The sequence below is a fragment of the Euleptes europaea genome, chromosome 1 (genome assembly GCF_029931775.1).
Source record: "Euleptes europaea isolate rEulEur1 chromosome 1, rEulEur1.hap1, whole genome shotgun sequence".
In the NCBI taxonomy this organism is placed as follows: domain Eukaryota; kingdom Metazoa; phylum Chordata; class Lepidosauria; order Squamata; family Sphaerodactylidae; genus Euleptes; species Euleptes europaea.
Window position 1 is genome coordinate 167,751,631 of NC_079312.1, and position 17,031 is coordinate 167,768,661.

The window sequence follows — 17,031 nt, forward strand, 5'->3', positions numbered from 1 at the left end:
TCCTAAAGTAATGATGACAATCTGACATTTATGCATATCAGTACAACACACATTTCAAAGAGTGTCCACGCATTTCAAAGAGACCCCAACAGCCAATGTATTGCCAGTCCACATCCCAATGCATTGATTATACTAACTCATGTGTCATTAGTGCATTTTATTATTATATTAAGCAACTGCTATACGGCGTGTGGTGTCATAATGTTGTATCACTACATACCAGCCAAAAGGTATATAAGATGACACTGTGCTTGTGTTCGATGCTCTCTGCATTAGCAACCCTTGTTTGCTGGCAGTGCACAATAAACCAAAGATTTTTACTTTGCCTTTGGTTCATTTTGTACTTGGATGAGGCACCAAGAGCCGAATCTTAGCGTGACCTGCGGGTGGCGCTAACAAAACCCAGTTCTCCAGATCAGACTCCACCACTCCAAACCACCGCTCTTAACCACTACACCATGCACCAGTTAAATGCAAGGCCCAGGTGGCCATTTTTTTTTGCAACAGATCTACCTCCTACAGCATACTGTGAAGGCCCTGTCAGTTCCTTCCTCCTTATTTCTGTGGGCCCATGAAGTAGCACGGCCTTTACAGAAGAAAGACAGTCCAGGCCCGGCTGGGCATGGACCGCTTCCTCTTTTGCCAGCAAGTCAGCTAGGGTTACTAATCTACAGGGCAGGCTTGGCGATCCCCTGGAATTACAACTTATTCCCAGACCACAGAAATCAGTTTCCCTGGGGAAAATGGCTACTATGAAGAGTACTTAGGGTTGCCAGGTCCCTTTTTGCCACCGGCGGGAGGTTTTTGGGGCAGAGTCTGAGGAGGGTGGGGTTTGGGGAGGAGCTTCAATGCCATAGAGAGCAATTGCCAAAGGGGCCATTTTCTCCAGGGGAACTGATCTCTGTCGGCTGGAGATCAGTTGTAATAGCAGGAGATCTCCTGCTAATACCTGGAGGTTGACAACCCTAAGGGTACTTCTATGGCATTTTCTCCCGGGGAACTGATCTCTGTTGGCTGGAGATCAGTTGTAATCAACTTTATTCTGTCCTAATGGAGACCTGAACAGACACTGTTAGTGGTCAATAAAAAAGAGATATTACCTACTGAGGTGCTTTGAAATTGTACTTTTTGGATACATGTAGCTGACGAAGCCATATGCGAAACGTGACTGATTATGATCTAGACAACACGTCCTGTCATCCTGTATTGTGGCTTTGCAAATGTTGCTTGATTTCCAGCGTACTGAAATATAGTCTGAAAAGACATACAACTGCTTCCTAAAAAGGAAATATTCTTCCTATATAACTACTGGAATTATTGGACTTACATCTGAATGGACTTGAGAGGTTTCCAAGTCCTTGACATCCTGGATTGAGATATATTACTTACCTGTATCTTGTTGTATAATATTGTATATATTTATTGTCACTTTTGCACTTTACTCACTTATAAAATTAAGCATTTCTTATATTGTTTCTGTGCTGTTTTGGTTCTCCAATACCTGGAGGTTGGCAACCCTAAGGGTACTTCTACGGCATTTTCTCCAGGGGAACTGATCTCTGTCGGCTGGAGATCAGTTGTAATAGCAGGAGATCTCCTGCTAATACCTGGAGGTTGGTAACCCTAAGGGTACTTCTAAGGCATTATGCCCCGCTGAGGTCTCCCCTTCAGCAAACCCTGCCCTCCCCAGGCTCCACCCCCAAAGTCTCCAAGTATTTCCCAAACTGGAGTTGGCAACCTTAAGCCAGCTTCTCTCCCTTCCAGCAAACTGGCAGGAAGTCACTTAGAAAACAAAAAGTAGGAGGGGGGGAGAGGGGAGACTGTAGTTCGGGGACCAAAATTAAGATTTAAAGAAATGGACCTTTCAGCCAGGAGCAAAATTAGATCCAGGGATTGTGCACAACCAAGAGTCTAGAAGCAGCTGAAAGACTAACTAAGATTGCATGCCAACAAGGAAGCTCGGGCCGATTTCATCAGATGCGAAGTAGGGCGTCATCACTAAGCAGGCATTTACGTATATGGGGTTATGCGGTAAACCCAACGGCGGGGTTCAAATTCCTGGAACTACAGGGCGAGATGTCCTTATTTAAAGTTCAAGGAAAAAACAGTACAGAGACTGTTCACAATAACAGTAACGGAGCAGTTTCCAGAGTTTTGCTACACAACTGGTTTTACGAGTAATGGCCCATTACTGTTATTGTAAACAACCCCTGCAGCCAAGAAATAAGAAGGAGGTTGAGACTGGGAAGGGCAGCCATGAAGGAACTAGAAAAGATTCTGAAGTGTTAAGGATGTGTCACTGGCAACCAAGATCAGGTTAATTCATGCCATCGTATTCCCTATTACTATGTATGGGTGAGAAAGCTGGACATTGAAGAAAGCTGATAGGAAGAAAGTAGATTCCTTTGGGATGGGGTGTTGGAGAAGAGTGTTACGGATACCCTGGGCTGCCCCCCAAAAAATTCAGTGGGTTTTAAGATCAAATCAAGCCTGAACTGACCCTAGAAGCTCAAATGACTAAACTGAGGCTATCGTCTTTTGGTCACATTATGAGAAGACAAGAGTCACTGGAAAAGACCGTCCTGCTAGGAAACGTTGAGGGCAGCAGGAAAAGAGGAAGACCCAACGAGAGATGGATTGACTCAACAAAGGAAGCCAAGGCCCTCAATTTGCCAAGATCTGAGCAAGGCTGTCAAACATAGTACATTTTGGAGGACTTTGATTCGTAGGTTGCCAATGAGTCGACTTGATGGCACTTAACACACACGCAAACAACCTCTGCATAAAAAAAAAATTACATCACCTTTTGTGTTTCCTGGTTGGACTCCCCATAACTATTGCAGCTGTTAATAGCTAGTGAATGGATTTTGCATTTGCCTTGTTTACATTTGAATCTGACATGATTTGCATTTCGCCTGTACTTCCTGCAGTCTGTAGCCCTTGGCCCTGCTGTTGGGGGGGTGGGGAGGGGACAGAGAGCAGTACAGGACAATCCTAAAAATACTTCCTTGGGAGTAAGCCCTGTGAAAGGGACAGGACAGGATTCTGAGAACTATTGCTCAACTAATCTCCTACATAAAAGGTCTGCTCAATGAGGACAACCCCCTCCCCAATTGCCTCTGAGTGAGCCTCAGACTAAGGTGGTGAGCGCTCCTTCCCTGGAGGTTTTTAAGCAGAGGCTAGGTGGCCATCTGTCAGCAATGCTGATTCTGTGACCGTAGGCAGATCATGAGAAGGAATGCATCTTGTCCATCTTCTGGGCATGGAGTAGGGGTCACTGGCAGGATGCTGCTGCTGTCCTGCTTATGGGCTTCCAAGAGGCACCTGGTTGGCCACTGTGTGAACAGACTGCTGGACTCGATGCACCTAGATGGCCATCTGTCAGCAGTGCTGATTCTATGACCTTAAACAGATGATGAGAGGGAGGGCATCTTGGGCATCTTCTGGGCATGGAATAGGGGTCACTGGGGGTGTAGGGGAGAGGGGGTTGGACTAGATGACCCTGGTGGTCTCTTCCAGCTCTATGATTCTATGAAGAAAACTCATACGGAAACAAAATCTTGCTTAGACTTGTGTTTGTTTTTGCTGCAACACTTAACACTGGATTGCGCAAAGGGGTTGAAATAGGGGAAATTGATTGTGATCACATGTAATTGTTTTAAAAGGCCAACTTCCCTTTGTAGACCAAGGGTGGCTCCTTCAGGGGCATTTGTCAGTCCAATAAAGATTACCAAGTAATCAAAATCCCCAGGCAGTCCATGAAGCATCAAAGAGAAGTTACTTATGCAGACAATTCCAGAGAGGGAATCATGTTAGTCTGTTGCGGCAAAATTAATAGACCCAGGGGCATTTTGTTAGTCCTCTAAGGACCCAGTAGATTCCTGTTTAACTTTATATAGTAGAAATGAAAGGGTTTTTTGGGGGGGTTGTTTTTTGCAGAGGAAGAGTCTAGAAGGCTTGCAGATTGAAAACTAACTGGATAGCGTGGGTATGATTCACACAATTTATAACAGTCAATGTACTTTGCAAATGAAAATAGGCTTTGAGTCACAAAGGCCCCTCATACAGAATTTCCCGAAGCTGAGGTGTTTCCCAAACACCTACCTAAAAAAAGTTCACGTTGAAAGTGTTTCAGGAGTGTCTCTGCATGAGTCACTGTTCTTGGCAAACAGACACCCAAAAGGCTGCCTTCACCAAGGACAGGGTAATTCTGTAAGTGACTAGATGAATCAATCAAATCTGTCAGAGACATGACAGAATTACCCACATTCCAGAAGACACATGAATGAAAGGAGGCCAACCAGAGCAGTAACTTGTGCTGAGCTGCAACAGGAAGCCTCTTCCATGACCTAATACTTTGGCCTCAACTAAGAAGGAGAAGAGTTGGTTTTTATATGCTGACTTTCTCTACCACTTAAGGCAGAATCAGATCGGCTCACAATCACCTTCCTTTCCCCAACAGACATCTTGTGAGGTAGGTGAGGCTGAGAGCGCTCTAGCAGAGCTGTGACTAGCCCAAGGTCACCCAGCTGGCTTCATGTGGAGTGGGGAAACAAATCCAGTTCACCAGATAAGCGACTTGATGGCACTTAACACACACAAACATAAAAGTATATGCATCAGAATGAACGTAAGGTGTTTACGTGTATTAGAAAGCGGAACCATCATGCAAATTCAGGGTTTGTAAACCAATTAAGAGGAGCAGGAGAAGAAGGAGAACGAGAAGAAGGAGGAAAAGAAGAAGAGTTTTTATATGCCAACTTTCTCTCCCACTTAAGGAAGAATCAAACTGGCTTACAATCACCTTCCCTTCCCCACAACAGACACCCTGTGAGGTAGCTGGGGCTGAGAGAGCTCTAAGGGAGCGGTGACTAGCCCAAGGAAGGCAGGGAGAACAAAGCAATCCTATTGGCTCCTTTAGCAAACTGGAACCAATCACTAGAGTTTTCAATCCCCCTTCAAACTATAAGTAGAGCTAGCTTAGTCAGCAAGAGGTCAGACGGAGGAAGAACTCCAGAAGACCGGGACAAGGCTGAAGTCGGGATACTCGCAGCAGAGAATTCCCCCAGGAGGCGGAAGGAATTCCCCTCCTCATGAGAACCCTGGCAGAAAAGGACTCAGAAGATTGTAAGAAGGAATCAATACCGAATAAGAACGAAGACAGTTCTCCTGTGCCCAGTTCTGCATTTTTCTATTGTAATCAAGTCGGGGTTGAACATTAAAGAATACAGTTTGTTTGGATCTGAAGACAAATGAGCTGTTTTTTTTACTTGGGAAGCAAGTGCCTAAGGCCTATGTTAACCAACCCCGAGTATCCTGAGAAGGTGCTTCAGAGACAGGCGGCCAGAGTACATTTTATTACTGAGTTGTTTTCTGTTGCCCCAGAAGGTTGGACCAGAACCAACGGGTTGAAATTAAATCAAAAGAGTTTCCGCCTAGACATTAGGAAGGATTTTCTAACAGTTAGAGCGGTTCCTCAGTGGACCAGGCTTCCTCGGGAGGTGGTGGGCTCTCCTTCCCTGGAGGTTTTGAAGCCGACTCTAGATGGCCATCTGTCAGCAGTGCTGATTCTATTACCTTCAACAGATGATGAGAGGGAGGGCATCTTGGGCATCTTCTGGGCATGGAGAAGGGAGTCACTGGGGAGGTAGCTGTGAAATTCCTGCACTGTGCAGGGGGTTGGACTAGATGACCCTGGTGGTCCCTTCCAACTCTATGATTCTATGATGGGTAGTTTGGACAGAGCCCCGTGGCGCAGAGCGGTAAGCTGCAGTCCAAGCTCTGTTCACGACCTGAGTTCGATCCCGACGGAAGTCAGTTTCAGGTAGCCGGCTCGAGGTTGACTCAGCCTTCCTTCCTTCCGAGGTCGGTAAAATGAGTACCCAGCTTGCTGGGGGTAAAGGGAAGATGACTGGGGAAGGCACTGGCAAACCACCCCGCAAACAAAGTCTGCCTAGGAAACGTCGGGATGTGACATCATCCCATGGGTCAGGAATGACCCGGTGCTCACACAGGGGACTACCTTTACCTTTAGTTTTCATTTCCCAGAGTCCAAATGGAGAGAGAACCGAGAGAAGGATGCTGTGATTTCTATTTCCTTGGCTCAGATTTCCATTCCAGGAACTGAAGCTGAGTCTGGTGAACTATGAACGAATCTTACAAAGGTTGCAGCCAACAAGTTCAGGAGGACTGAGCATTAACTCAGCGCTCTTGATAAAATCCACAACCGCTGCCTTATTTCCCACAGCTCCTCCTACCCTTCCAGAGCCAAGAGGATCAAGGGGGACTGCTGGAACTTGGGAAATCTAAATCCCCATGACCACAGAGCCCTTGGTAATCTCTTTCACTCCACATTTCCCCATTTAGAGAATGGCGGAAACCTTTATAAGCTACTTCAGGAGCTTCCCTCACATGAACATACATGAGACATGAATCTACTGAATCAGACCCTTGGTCCATCCAAGTCAGTATTGCCTACTCAGACCAGCAGCGGTTCTCCAGGGTCTCAGGCAGAGGTCTTTCCCATCACCTACTTGCCTAGTCCCTTTAACTGGAGATGCCAGGGATTGAACCTGGGACCTGGCTCTCCAAATATATACCTATCCCACGCTTGCCCTGACCTGGACAGCCTCAAGCTAGCCTGATCTCCTCAGATCCCAGAAGCTAAGAAGGGTCGGCCCTGGCTAATATTTGGATAAGAGCCCTCATAGGAAAACCAGGGTTGTGACACAGAGGCAGGCAATGGCAGACCCTCTCTTGCCTTGAAACCCTACAGGGTCGCCATAAGTCAGCTGTGACTTGACGGCAAAAAAAACCCAACAACCACCCACACAGAAAACATATTTATAATTAAACGTTAAATTTAAAAAGCAACGTCAAGCAGATTCAGACATCGTACCTAAGGACCATCCCTGAAGGGGAGAAACCTACAGATCTCTTTAGCTCCAAAACAAATGGCACATACTCAAGAATTAACTCATTTACGCTAAGTTTTTTTCTTAAATGGATTTGAAACAAACCTGACAGGCATAGCAAGATTAGTGATAGAAATCTGAGGGAGGGATAGATCACCCTTTTTTTAAAAGCAACAAGGAGATAAGGGGAAGGTGGCATGCCCTAGTGTTTCCTTGCAGTCCTTTCCCCCCCCCACAAGTTCCCCCACCTAGGGTTGCCAGCCTCCAGGCGGGGCCTGGAGATCTCCCGGAATCACAACTCTTCTCCAGATGACAAGGGTCAGTTCCCCTGGAGAAAACCACTGATTTGGTGAATGGACTCTAGGCCGCGATCCCACAAAGCACTCCCTCCCCTCATGAAATCCCCCCTCCCCAAATCTCCAGGAATCACCCAACCTGGAGATGGCAACCCCGCCTCCACCCTTCTTCCTCTACTTTGGGCTGCTGTTTTCCCAGCAGCAAAGGCGGGGGGACATTCTTTCCATCCAGACCCCTGCGAGATGGGACAACCCCCAAGGCTTAAAGGGCTTCAGGAGCCGATCTCCACTCACACCCCCCAAAAAAACATCAAAGGGATTCTCAACAAGGGGGGAATTTCTGGGTTCCAGGGGGGGAATTGGGACCACTATTCAGCAAAGTGCATGTTATTTAAAACGCACCATTTGAGAGAGACTATGGCCACTTATGCACGGGAGGTTTTGCCTTGGATTTGCCACTCTCTAGGTGCACATTTTCCCCATCTGAATTCTCAAAAGTCAACAATAAGCCCCCATGAAGAGTTTTGAGAATTCAGATGGGGGGGGATGTACATCTAGAGAGCGGCAAATCCAAGGCAAAACCTCCCGTGTATAAGTGGCCTATTTTGGGAAGGGGGGGCATTATATTCTGAACAATGGGCGAAAACGCACGGGAGGTTTTGCCTTGGATTTGCCCCTCTCCAAATGCACTTTTCTCCCCAGCCAAATTCTCAACACTCAATAAGCCCCCATGCAGAGTTTTGAGAATTCGGAGGGGGGGGGGGAAATGTGCATCTAGAGAGCGGAAAATCCAAGGCAGAACCTCCCAGGCATAAATAGCCAGAGCTAAAAAATAAGCCCCCATGCAGAGTTTTGAGACTTCAGATGGGGGGGAAATGTGCATCTAGACTAGAGAGCGGCAAATCCAAGGCAGAACCTCCCAGGCATAAATGGCTGAGCTAAAAAAATAAGCCCCCATGCAGAGTTTTGAGAATTTGGAGGGGGGGGGAATGTGCATCTAGAGAGTGGCAAATCCAAGGCAGAACCTCCCAGGCATAAATGGCCAGAGCTAAAAAATAAGCCCCCATGAAGAGTTTTGAGAATTCGGATGGGGGGGTGGAATGTGCATCTAGAGAGCGGCAAATCCAAGGCAAAATCTCCCGTGCATAAGTGGCCAGAGCTAAAAAATAAGCCCCCATGCAGAGTTTTGAGAATTCAGATGGGGGGGAAATGTGCATCTAGAGAGCGGCAAATCCAAGGCAGAACCTCCCAGGCATAAATGGCTGAGCTAAAAAAATAAGCCCCCATGCAGAGTTTTGAGAATTTGGAGGGGGGGGGGGGAATGTGCATCTACAGAGTGGCAAATCCAAGGCAGAACCTCCCAGGCATAAATGGCCAGAGCTAAAAAATAAGCCCCCATGCAGAGTTTTGAGAATTCAGATGGGGGGGAGGAAATGTGCATCTAGAGAGCGGCAAATCCAAGGCAGAACCTCCCAGGCATAAATGGCCAGAGCTAAAAAATAAGCCTCCATGCAGAGTTTTGAGACTTCAGATGGGGGGGAATGTGCATCTAGACTAGAGAGCGGCAAACCCAAGGCAGAACCTCCCAGGCATAAATAGCCAGAGCTAAAAAAATAAGCCCCCATGCAGAGTTTTGATGGGGGGGGGGGAGAAATGTGCATCTAGAGAGCGGCAGACCCAAGGCAGAAGAGCGAAGGCTCGACGGGCCACGTACGTACCTGGCGAGCCCATGGGAGAGGCTGGAGGCGGGCACCGGCCGGGCGCGGGGGTTCAGCCGAGATGCGGATCAGAAACTGCAGCAGGAGAGGAGAGGAGAGGAAAGCAAACCGAATTAGCTCACCGCCGCGCCAGGGGAGGGGAGGCGAGCGCTTTGCAGCCCGGGCTCTTGCACGCGCGCCGCTCCTGCCCGGGCGCGCAGCACCGCCCAAAGGCGCCTCCGGTCTGAGCGCGGGGAGGAGCCGGCGAGGAGCCCCCTCCCCTCTTTCCGCCCCCGATCGCTCCTGTTCCCACCCGCCCCCCACCTCCGGCAGGGCCTTCCTTCCGAACGGGAGGGGACCCCCTCCCCAGAAACCCCCCTCCCCTCCCCTCCCCTCGGCTCCACTGCCTCCGTGGAGCTGGAGACGGGTCTTGTTGGAGATGGAGGGGTGATGTCATGGCTTGCGGCTAGGGTGGCCAACCTCCAGGGGGAAGCGGGAGATCTCCTGCTCTCGCCACTCATCTTTGGGCCGGAGGGTTCGGTCCACCTGGAGCAGTGGTTCCCAACCTTTTTTTTTTTTTTTTTTACCACCAATTTCCAAGCTTTGCAAAATTTACCAATTTGGAAAGGAACACGGATATTTGAAGAATGGAAGAAGGACATCATGAGGTTTCTTTGGGGTAAAGAAAGACACGGGGTTGCCTATAATAATTTAATAGAATTAACAGAAACAGGAGGATTAGGTTTACCTGTCCTAGATTGCCCAACCTTTTTTTGACCAGGGACCACTAGGACTTTTTGGTTCGGTGCAGGGACCCCAAGGTTCAAAATAAAAATTCAGAGAGTTTGAAAATAAACTTTCATCATAACTGTTAGTTAAACATTAAGCTTAGAATAATATTTGAATATATATTTTTATAATAGAGAACTTTTAATTGAAAATGTTAATTTATTATGGGTTTATAACTTTGTTTCGCGGACCTTAATTTAGTTCTTGCGGACCCCTGGGGGTCCACGGACCCCCGGTTGGGAACCAGTGACCTGGAGGAAAGGGCCGCTTGGGCTCTATGGCACTGAGGTCCCCCCCTCCCCAAAGCCCGCCCACCTCAGGACCCATCTTCAGATTAGGGTCTGTGACCTTGGAGACACTCCCATTACTAGGGGATAGGTGCTTGCCATTTCTTTCCAGGACATAAAGAGCCTTTAAAACCAGCAACAAAATTACACCCGCAAGGTTGAGGGAATTTACTTAGGCACACAGGCGTCACAAGCAGACAATGGTCAGGGACTCCTCAAACCCCGCCCGCCGGTGGCGAAGGAGGACCTGGCAACCCTACTTACGGTATTTATAGCTGGTAGGACATTAATGCTAGGAAAGGTTGAGGGCAGCAGGAAAAGAGGAAGACCCCACAAGAGATGGACGGACTCAATAAAGAAAGCCACAGCCCTCGATTTGCAAGATCTGAGCAAGGCTGTCAAAGATAGGATCTCTTTTGGGAAGCGACTTGAAAGCACTTAACACACACACACACACACACACACACATAGGGCATTAAGGGGTTTAGTGCCATTTTTGCAAAATGCAGGTTAGTAGTTAAAGCACCACCACCACCCCGCACCCCAAGAAGAAGAAGGGGGCTGTGGCTCAGTGGTGGAGCATCTGCTTGGCATGCAGAAGGTCCCAGTTTCAATCCCCAGCTACTCCAGTTAAAGGGACTAGGCAAGGAGGTGATGTGAAAGACCTCTCTGCCTGAGACCCTGGAGAGCTGCTGCCGGTCTGAGTAGACAATACTTTGATGGACCAAGGTCTGATTCGGTATAAGGCAGCTTCATGTGCTGGGGAGGGGGTGTGGCTCAGTGGTAGAGCATCTGCTTGACATGCAAAAGGTCCCAGGTTCAATCCCCGGCATCTCCAGTTCAAGGGACCAGGCAAGTAGGTGATGTGAAAGACCTCTTTTTAACTGGAGATGCCAGGGACTGAACCTGAAATCTGCATGCCAAGCAGATGCTCCACAATGCCTCTCCCCTTTCAGGAATTCATTTCTATTTCCATCTTTCTTTCATGAACTCCAGTGGGGTTTTTTGGAATACCCAAGGAGTTTCTCCTTGAGGCACTAACTAACTGGCTTGGCTTCAGCAGGATAGTTGAGCTACATGGGCTAGTCACACTCTCTCAGCCCCACCTACCTTACAGGGTGTCTGTTGTGGGGAGGGGAAGGTGATTGTAAGCCGGTTTGATTCTTCCTTAAGCGGTGGAGAAAGTCGGCATATAAAAACCAACTCTTGAACACATGAAGCTGCCTTATACTGAATCAGACCCTTGGTCCATCAAAGTCAGTATTGTTTACTCAGACCGGCAGCGGCTCTCCAGGGTCTCAGGCAGAGGTCTTTCACATCACCTACTTGCCTGGTTCCTTTAACTGGAGATGCCAGGGATTGAACCTGGGACCTTCTGCATGCCAAGCAGATGCTCTACCACTGAGCCACAACCCCTTTTTCTTTTCTCCTTTTTTCCTTTACACTGTGCTGGTTGGCTTTTTTTTTTTAAGTTACCATATTCTTGTCACTTTTTTGCAAATAAACTCTTATTTATAACATTGTTCTAAACATATGCAACAATCAACAAGAATTATATCAACAATGCTGAATATGTAATAAATTAGGAAATAATTTAAAACAGCTAAAGTTGGGGACTAATAATATGGAAAAAAGAATAGGTGACTTAACAAATTAAACCTATAGCACAAATCCCTTGACTGTAATCAAGGGAATAATCTTTCTTAATACAATTAAACCTTACAATGATTTGGGATTCTCTATTAGAGTTTTCCTCAGTATAGAACAAAACCAGGTCACAACATATCAAGCTCTGTTTGGCTGAGTAGCCACATCTGCCTTCTCATGGCGAACGTTTGCCAGATGTAATTGAACCAGGGCTTCTTATTGATGTATCTGTGCCTCATACTTTGCATCGACAGTTTTCCTAGCTGCTGAGTCCAGATGGACAATACGTACTCTATGTGGCGAACCATTAAATCTGGAGTGCTTGCATTAAGTGTTTATTTCAGTGCATTTTTATGCCGACGGTCGTATAAAAAAAGAAAGGCAGCAGCCATGGTTCTCCTCTTCTCCACTTTATTGTCACAATCACCCTGTGAAGTAGGTTAGATTGAGAGAGAATGACTGTCCCAAGATAAGTTGCAAGGCGAGTGGGGATTTGAACCTGGGTCGTCCTAGTGCAACACTTTAACCACAACGACACACTGGCCCTTACCTGGGGTTGCCAAACTCTAGGTGGGGCCTGCAGTTCTCCCAGAATTATAACTAATCTCCGAACTACATAGATCAGTTCCCCCAGAGTAAACAGCAGCTTTAGAAGGTAGACTATGGCATCACATCCCTGGAGTTCCCTCCCCAAGCTCTGCCCGTTCCAGACTCCACCTCCAAATTATCAGGAGTTTCTCAACCCAGCCTTAGAAACTCTACAATCACTCCTATCCAGGGTAACAAGAATGTCCAAGTATGTATATTATATATATATTGATATGAAATACAGATACATTCCATCTAGACATTAGGAAGCATTTTCTAACAGAGCGGTTCCTCAGTGGAACAGGCTTCCTCGGGAGGTGGTGAGCTCTCCTTCCCTAGAGGTTTTTAAGAAGAGGCTAGATGGCCATCTGTCAGCAATGCTGATTCTGTGACCTTAAGCAGATGATGAGAGGGAGGGCATCTTGGCCGTCTTCTGGGCATGGAGTAGGGGGTCACTGGGGGTGTGGGGGGGGAGGTAGTTGTGAATTTCCTGCATTGTGCAGGGGGTTGGACTAGATGGCCCTGGTGGTCCCTTCCAACTCTATGATTCTATATTGGAGGCTTCATCTAGCTGCTGTTCTAATATAGGCAAGTATGCTTCTAGTCACTCATTTATCTAAATGCCCAGCAAGCACTCTGTCTCCTAGTACCTCTGTGCATGTGCAAAGTGCCATCAAGTCGCAGCTGACTTATGGCAATCCAGTAGAGTTTTCAAGTCAAGAGGTGGTTTGCCATTGCCTTCCTCTGCCCAGAGACCCTGGTATTCCTTGGTGGTCTCCCACCCAAGTACTAACCAGGGCCGACCCTGCTTAGCTTCGAGATCTAACAAGATCAGGCTTGCCTGGGCCATCCAGATCAGGGCCCTATTACCTCTGCCGGGGCTTAATTTCAGCACAATGCTTAAACATATAATGCAAGCACAAAAATGCCTTTACTGACATAAAGGGTACCTACTGCTCCACATAGGCTGGTCACAAATTCCCCGATACATCACATGAGCACACGCAGGAAGCTGCCTTATACTGAATCAGACCACTGGTCCATCAAGGTCAGTATTATCTACTCAGATTGGTAGCCGCTCTCCAGGGTCTCAGGTGGAGGACTTCCACATCACCCACTATCTGCTCCTTTTAGCTTGAGATGCTGGGGATTGAACCTGGGACCCTCTGCATGCTAAGCAGAGGCTCCACCCACTGAGCCACAGAGATCAGGCCAGAAGCCAATTTCCAAGCTTTGCAAAAGATGAACATTCCTATACAGAAGTGAATTCCATGTCAACACCTAGGTGACTCCCATGTGCAGGTTGCCGCATTTGCTGAGTGTGCACCTGGTCTGTTTCATCATGTGCCTGTGTAGTGGGAAAGCAGCCTCCAATTATGGCTTCCTGCCACATGTACACTCAGAGGCTGTGGGAGCGTTAAGCACAAGGGACATCCTACACACTCAGTTTACATGCTTCCTTATAAGGAGCCAGTATGACACAGTGAAGAGTGTTGGGCCCAGATGGGAGACGCCCAGGTTCAAATCCCCACTCGACAGCGAAGCTCTCTATCAGGGCCTGGTTTGCATATGTAGGGGAATGAGGTGGTAAAATGCAGAAGGGGAAGAAGAAGAAGAGTTGGTTTTTAAATGCCGACTTTCTCTACCACTTAAGGAAGAATCAACCCGGCTTACAATTACATTCCCTTCCTCTCTCCACAACAGACACCTTGTGTGGTAGGTGGGGCTGAGAGAACTGTGACTAACCCAGGGTCACCCAGCTGGCTTCATGTGGAGGAGTGGGGAATCAAACCCGGTTCTCCAGATCAGAGTCCACCGCTCCAAACCACCGCTCTTAACCACTATATCCATGCTGGATAGGAAGGACTGCGGTATGCAGGGGGTGGATTCCAGTTTTGCACACACCTTTGCATTAACAAACATTTTTTACTTCATTTATACCTTTCTCTCCAATGCCCCCCCAAATGGCTTACCATTCTCCTCTCTTCCATTTTATGCTCACAACAACCCTGTGAGGTAGTTTACGCTGAGAGCGTGTGACTTGCCCCAGGTCACCCAGTGAGCTCCCATGGTAGTTAGGCATTCAGACTTGGGTCTCCCTGATCCTTGTCCCTTCAAATGGAAAATTAGAACAGCAGAGAAATAAATTATTCCCCCCCCCCTTTGCTTGCTGTGCTGGCTTTCTGTTTACAGGGAGTTCTATAAGTGTGTGTGCACTAAGTGCTATCAAGTCAACTCATGGCGACCCTATAAATCAATGTCCTACAAAACATCCTATAATTAGCACCCTTGTTCAGGTCTTGCAAACTGAGGGCCGTGGCTTCCTTTATAGCAGGGGTCCTCAAACTAGGGCCCGCGGGCCAAATCCGGCCCATCAGGGTTGTGAACCCGGCCCCTTTAAAAAATGCTGGCCGCAAGGTAATGCTGGGAGGAAGTGTGTTGATCCCCGAGGGACGCGCCGGGGCGGAGTGACAACCTTTTCTCCCCCCCCCCTTTGTGGGGAAAAAAAGTGAAGCTTAGCGCGGGAGGGGATGAGCTCTCCCGGCCACTGTAGCTCCCGGGAAGCCGCGCCACAGCGGGAGCCCTCGCCGGCCACCATCCGTGCGCCAGCCGCAGCGGACTGACCACCGAGCCTCTCACAGCAGCCGCCGCCTGAGCCGAGGCAATGGAGCGACGCTGCCGGAGGCGGCCGCGACCGGCGGGCAGCGCAGCGGCGATGATGGCCGCCGCCTTCCCACTCCTGCTGGGCGCCCTCGCCCTCCTGCTGGCTCCGGGAGCCGCCTCGATGGAGGCGAAGGAGTGCGACAAGCCCTGCGCCAACGGAGGGTGCTGCCAGCCCGGCACCGGCCAGTGCCAGCCCGGCTGGGTGGGCGACCAGTGCCAGCACTGCGGGGGGCGCTTCCAGTGAGACGGGGGCGAAGGGAGGGAGGGGGGGATCCCTGATCCCTGGGGGGGGAGATCAGGCGGGGCTCTTTGTGTGCAATGGGGGGGTTAAAATAGGGTTGCCACCCTCCAGATGCGGCCTTGAGATATCTTGGGATTACAGCTGATGTCCAGACGACAGAGATCAGGGGACGGGCCCTGACTCAGTGCTGGAGCATCTGCTCAGCATGCGGAAGGTCCAAGGTTCAATTCCCGGCATCTCCAATTAAAGGGACCAGGCAAGTAGGTGATGTGAAAGACCTCAGCCTGAGATCATGGCTCAGTGGTCGAGCATCTGCTTGGCATGCGGCAGGTCCCAAGTAGGTGATGTGAAAGACCTCTCTGCCTGAGACCCTGGAGAGCCGCTGCCGGTCTGAGTAGACAATACTGACTTTGATGGACCAAGGGTCCAATTCAGTATGAGGCAGCTTCATGTGTTCATGTATTAGAGGGGAGAGGCTGTGACTCAGTGGTAGAGCATCTGCTTGGCATGCAGAAGGTCCCCGGTTCAGTCCCCGGCATCTCCTGTTAAAGGGACCAGGCAAGTAGGTGATGTGAAAGACCCCTGCCTGAGACCCTGGAGAGCCGCTGCCGGTCTGAGTAGACAATACTGACTTTGATGGACCGAGGGTCTGATTCAGTATAAGGCAGCTTCATGTGTTCATGTGACGACCGGTCACTTCCTCCCAGCTCCCTACACACGGGAGGGAAGAGGGAAGAGAGACAAACCACGAGGACAGGAGAGCCGCGCCGACTCCCATTAGCCACAACCACCCTCCTGCAAAAAGTACAGTCCGGCCCCCAACAGTGTTTGAGGGACAGTGAACTGGCCCCTTTAAAAAGTTTGAGGACCCCTGCTTCATAGAGTCAATCCATCTCATGTTGGGTCTTCCTCTTTTCCTGCTGCCTTCAACTTTTCCTAGCATTATTGTCTTTTCCAGTGACTCTTGTCTTCCTGGCATCAGTTAACTCGCAGGGTTGTTGTCACAAGGCCGTTGTAAGCCCTTCCAAGCAAGTACAAAAGAATTTATTTTTCCTTCAGAGTCCACCTCTTTGAGAAAGCTTTAGCTTAAATTCCTTGTTTCTAACAGAACAAATGTTGACCTTTGATATCTGGTTGCTGTAAACAGTTTCTATACTTTGGGCTTGGCCCAGCATGGGCCAGCTGGTAGGAACCAGAACCCAAGACCAAAAAAAATGTTAATATTGTCGAAGGCTTTCACGGTCAGAGTTCATCGGTTCTTGTAGGTTATCCGGGATGTGTCCGTGGTCTTGGTATTTTCTTTCCTGACGTTTCGCCAGTGTCAGGAAAGAAAATACCAAGACCACGGTCACGCAGCCCGGATAACCTACAAGAACCGAAAAATGTTAATGTTGTTTAACGACTGCAGGTATTTCTTCCTTGGGGTATAACTGTCAGGAGATGATTCCCCGGTGGCTCTTCTCAAATACCCAGTTAAGTTTTTTTTTTGCTCTGCATACATTTTCTCACATTCATCCCCTTTGAACCCTGGCCTACCCCCTCCCTCTATCCCCCCTTCCCCAGTAAAATATACAGGAAAGCCTGGTCTACTTGCTTGCATAACTCTGTGCTAAGTAAAACCGATCCAACCACACAGAAGATCTTCAGCTCCCTAGAGCCAGCGTGGTGTAGTGGTTAAGAGCGGTGGTTTGGAGATGAGGACTCTAATCTGGAGATCCGGGTTTGATTCCCCACTCCTCCACCTGTACGGTGGACGCTAATCTGGTGATCCAGGTTGGTTTCCCCACTCCTACACATGAAGCCAGCTGGGTGACCTTGGGCGAGTCACAGCTCTCTTAGCCCCTGCCTGTTGTGGGGAAGGGGCGGGAAGGAGACTGTAAAACGGTTTGATTCTTCCTTAAGTGGTAG

At 48.7% G+C, this 17,031-nt stretch overlaps 1 protein-coding gene and 2 non-coding genes across 3 annotated transcripts in view; 1 reads left to right on the forward strand and 2 right to left on the reverse strand.

Moving 5' to 3' along the window:
* DTX3 (deltex E3 ubiquitin ligase 3) overlaps nt 1-17,031 on the reverse strand; it is a 41,028-nt gene that overhangs the window by 11,422 nt on the left and 12,575 nt on the right. Inside the window, exon 2 of the mRNA XM_056858097.1 lies at nt 8,929-9,003. Coding sequence (XP_056714075.1) covers nt 8,929-8,941 — 13 coding nt within the window. The 5' untranslated portion in view covers nt 8,942-9,003. The remainder of the gene's footprint in view (nt 1-8,928; nt 9,004-17,031) is intronic.
* TRNAV-GAC (transfer RNA valine (anticodon GAC)) lies at nt 10,750-10,821 on the forward strand. Its single transcript has one exon. It is a non-coding gene; the product is annotated as a tRNA-Val (tRNA).
* TRNAA-GGC (transfer RNA alanine (anticodon GGC)) lies at nt 11,328-11,399 on the reverse strand. Its single transcript has one exon. It is a non-coding gene; the product is annotated as a tRNA-Ala (tRNA).